The sequence below is a fragment of the Limulus polyphemus genome, unplaced genomic scaffold, assembly GCF_000517525.1.
Source record: "Limulus polyphemus unplaced genomic scaffold, Limulus_polyphemus-2.1.2 Scaffold274, whole genome shotgun sequence".
In the NCBI taxonomy this organism is placed as follows: Eukaryota; Metazoa; Arthropoda; class Merostomata; order Xiphosura; family Limulidae; genus Limulus; species Limulus polyphemus.
Genome location: NW_013665884.1, coordinates 298,127 through 302,585, shown reverse-complemented (window position 1 = coordinate 302,585; position 4,459 = coordinate 298,127). Strand labels below are relative to the sequence as shown.

General features: G+C 31.4%; 1 protein-coding gene across 1 annotated transcript in view; it reads right to left on the bottom strand.

Moving 5' to 3' along the window:
• Positions 1 to 4,134: 4,134 nt before the first annotated feature.
• The window catches only part of LOC106456953 (RNA cytidine acetyltransferase-like), a 61,611-nt gene continuing 61,286 nt past the window's right edge, over positions 4,135 to 4,459 (bottom strand). The window contains exon 20 of the mRNA XM_022382745.1: positions 4,135 to 4,308. Coding sequence (XP_022238453.1) covers positions 4,230 to 4,308 — 79 coding nt within the window. The 3' untranslated portion in view covers positions 4,135 to 4,229. The remainder of the gene's footprint in view (positions 4,309 to 4,459) is intronic.

Below are 4,459 nucleotides of genomic sequence, written 5' to 3'. Positions count from 1 at the left end.
CTTGTGCCCAATAATGCATAATTTCATTTGATAAACACGTTTAGATTGAATGGTAATCTATAATCAGTCACAAGAACGTCGAATCTGAATCACTTGAAAAAAACACGGGGGTGCTTAACTTTTTTCCAGGTGTATATATATACACGCCACAAAATTATCTTTATTTTAAAGCCGGAAATTTTAGTAGCTTTAAACTGAATTGACCCTTGAAACTGAGTGTTCCTATTGTATCTTATACATTGTTTTGCCAAACATACATAGTTAAATGGAATATATTGCAATTGGCCAATTACAGACAAGCTTTCTCTTGCGTTTGGGTGTTATTATAACTATGGTTCTTTCTCTGCATATCTTCAGATGTTTTTGTCTGCTTCTTAATTTTCGCATCCTTAATTTTAATTAATCTGCTCAACTGGAGGGAAGGCAGCCGGCACCCACACCTTGTCAGACCGATCCTTATTATTTTAGTGCATTCATAGCCCCAAATTTTGAAGCGCGTTTTCGCGGCAAAGAGCTATAAACCTTCGATTTCAGTGCAGGCACGATAACCTTTAAACCACTACTGGCCCATCAGTATTTATTAATGTTCTTTTAGACATTGACTATATAACAGTCAAAGTTGTCAAATATCAAGAGATTTAACTACCACATCATTTCTTTTTCGAAGTATTAGTTAAAAGCTTATTAAGGGTATCAAATGGTATGATGTTAAAAAGGAGTTACAAGTAAATATAATAAACTACATTTTGTGATAAAAAAGAAAGAAAGAGACTCGCATTTAAATAAAATAACACGTATTATGGTATTTTCCATTATAATATTTACTATAAATACAGCACTGGTGGCGGTATCTGTTAGTGATATTTGTCATTGTCGTAACGAGATTTCTGCATAGTAGTATTTTAGTTTTAACGTACTGAAAAAATTCAACTTCAGTACATAACATTGTAATAGTGTCTAAAACTTCACTTCAAAGTACCACTTCGATTAAAATTAATGGGTATAATTTCATTAATCTTTTTATTTGAAGTTGTCGCGTGGAATAATGTACACACGTTGCATCATATGTTTCGATAATACATTATTTATTACGAGATGAAGTCGCAAACATTTGTGTATATATACTTGGTACACTGAGAATTATTGCTCTCAGTTCCTATAAACTAAATTAAGGTAAAATGATGTAATAATAAGATGAACTATTGTTTCGTTTTTTGTAAAAGTGGTGATTGATCAAGGTTTTCAAAAGATCAAAGGCGTTGCTGTGGTGAGAAACATTTTTTTCTTTTTTTAACATGAGCATGACGTGTACTAGTGGCTAACGTACTCAAAATACGAATCCAAGGCGCTGCAAGAATGACAGTCATTATTTTTACCAAATAATCAAAAATAACCTGTAAATGATAGAAACTGTTACAAGAAGATTTTTTTGTATAAGGTAACCTTTCAAATGTATGCAGTTTTATCTGTAATCTTGAATCTAGGCTAAAGATAAAGATATTCATGTATAAATCAACACTTCCATGGAAAAGTAACAGGAAATCTGAATGTAGCTTTATTAATGAAGTGTCTTACTGCCTTTATAGTGACAGGAACAAGTCAGATATTTATCTGAAAAACTTTATTAATATTTCAGTATAGAGATGTAAAAACATTGCTTGTTTGAGTTTTGCAATTAGATACGAACTTTGGTGGAAAAACAAAACAGCACTTAAAAAATTATACCATAGTAGAAATTCAGAAACAAGTCTAGTATTTATCCAGTAAGTTTGTTAAAATTTCACTATATAGATATAAAGACACTTCATTAGTAAGGCTACATTAAGGATTCTTCTTTTTTTCATGGAAATATTGGTTTATTCACAAATATTTTTATCCTTTAGCCTAGGTTCAAGATTACAGATAAAACTGTATACATTGGAAATGTTGCCTTTATTAAAACATTGTTCTAAACAGTTTGTTTTAGAATTTTTGTGTAGAACTACAAATATCTGTTCCTAATTTTGAAATGATAGACTAGGGGAAGACAGCTAGTCAACAGCTCTCTGCTAACTCTTGGGCCACTTTTGTCTGAGAAAATAACAGTTTTGAACATCACCCTTCTAGTGCCCCTACAACCCCACAGTGTAGAGCTCGTTTTATGGTAACACAAACCTTGAACCCTTGAATTCACAGTCTGAGCACACTAACCACTAAGCCACACCATACCAAAACAGAATTGTATTTCTAAAATTGTAAAAATAGCACACTTAAACTGGGTTTGGAAAACATATAGTAAATCACTCTTAGGCATCTGAAACTTCATTTAATGTCAACGAAGAGCTGATAAGGTTTGAGTAAGTAACAAACAACAATACCCCAAATGTCAGGCTTTATAGTTTCCAATGATTCACTAGCTTTAGGTGTTTAAAGCTTAACAACAAAAATTGGAGTTAAGAGTGTATGTCTACTTATATTTATAATCCTAAACCTAGAGTAAAAGAAAATGATATCTGTACATATTTCAAGAGTTCCAGTGCTAAACAATATATTTTCAATAGAAAATTAAAATTGCATTCTTTAGATCAATTCTTACATACATGTAAATCAATAAAAGCTCCACAAAAACTATATGCACATGACCTAAGGAAATATTAATGTGTATTTCTGTTCGAAACATACTAAAATGAAACCTGAAAAATAGGTTATTAATGCAATTTGCCAAAAAAAATATAAACTGGATCTGTTTGCTAGAGAGCTCAGTTACTTGGGCCAAAAGGGGTTACAACATTCAAGATGTAGTCTTAAGTATTTTTTATACCACTGGATATAACACACTTTTTGGTGTAAATTGCCAAAGTATCTTTTTGAAGTTCTGTATAAAAGTTTTTACTTGAAACAATTATATATCTCAAGCTAAGCTTCATGGACATTTGGCCTAGATCCAGCCAACAATTATTCAAATTATATATACCACATATATTTAATATGAATGGCTACACAACCTTTAATGAAGGTGAATTCCTGTCATCTACCACAGGAACAAATAATTAGCACCATGAAATAGGAGTGAAAATGTATCTTTGCTATTTGCAGAACTTGTTTTTGAGATGGCCCTACTGAAGTCATTTCCCCCCTCATGGTAGACAAGTATTTAACTGGTTTTGCTATCAAAACAAAAAGAAAAATATAAAAAAATAAATAATTAAAATAAAAAATAATGTATAAATATAAATGGTTATATGATTCTCCTTGTATTTCTTGTAGATGGAAAACAATATAGCTATCAAAACGACTATATCAACATTTAAAACCAAACAAGCCATCTGTCATACAAGATTGGTAAAAATTGCAATTAGCAAAAAAATGTGGATATTTTAACATCATTGGCTTGATAATTCCTGTGTTTGAGCCATATAAGAATGAGGAATCAAAGAATGTTTTTAATTTGAAATCTAAATTTATTTACTTTTAACATCCAGTCTGTTGAGTCAATGTGACTGAATTTGGGGTATTAGGTGGGCTACAGAGGGTGTCACAGTTTCTGGTATTCAAGTTAGAGCAAAAAAATAAAGTATTCCAATAAAGGGCTTGATCTGTTAAGCTAAAAAAACAAAAACATATTTTACTGCTAAAAGAAATCACTTTCCAGCAGTGTTTGGCCATGAAATGCAGATTTTAGGGGTTTGTCCAAACTGTGTTCCTCTCAAACAAAATAGTTAAGTGTTCATGTTCAGGCAGGTACCACATTTTGGCCACCTTAAAGCAACAAGTAAGCTTCAATGAGCTTTCTCAGCCATCTCTTTCGACAAAACTAACAAAAACGACTTCAAAAAGCTGAGGAACCCAATCTTATATTACATAACATGTGTACTCACTACTGTCTTTTGTGTGTGAATTTGGATGGTAGTATGGGTTTTATTCATTTACAGTTTGGATATAGTGTGAATTCAGATTCTATATATCACAAGGAGTTCACATCTGTTTCTATTCAGATTTAAAATATAAAAAAAGTACTAGAAACTTTTGTTTGGGACTTAATCTACCAAACATTATCCCTGGCTTGCAGACTGGATGTTAAGAGTATATTTTCATTTGTCTAATAATACAAATTATTATTTTCTACAAAATTATGTTACTAAGAGTGGCACTCAGTAAACAACAAGGTAGATATTTTAATTTTCATTTAGTATTTACACATACAAGTATAAACCACTTGAAAGAGGCCCAGAAATAACAGGATGTAAGCCTTATTCTTTAAATTTCTTATTCTTCTTCAATTTTTTCATTGGTGGCTCCTTTGACTCTTCTTCTGGCTTCTTGATTATACTATGTAAAGAAAATTACTTATAGTTACTTTCATGATGAAGTTAATTTTTTTGCAAACACTCTTTCTCTTCAATAACTACTTCTAATGTAATTCTCCTGCTAGTCTTCAAATAACGTGTGTAATTGAATGTGCACTCCTCTGTAGAGTAGT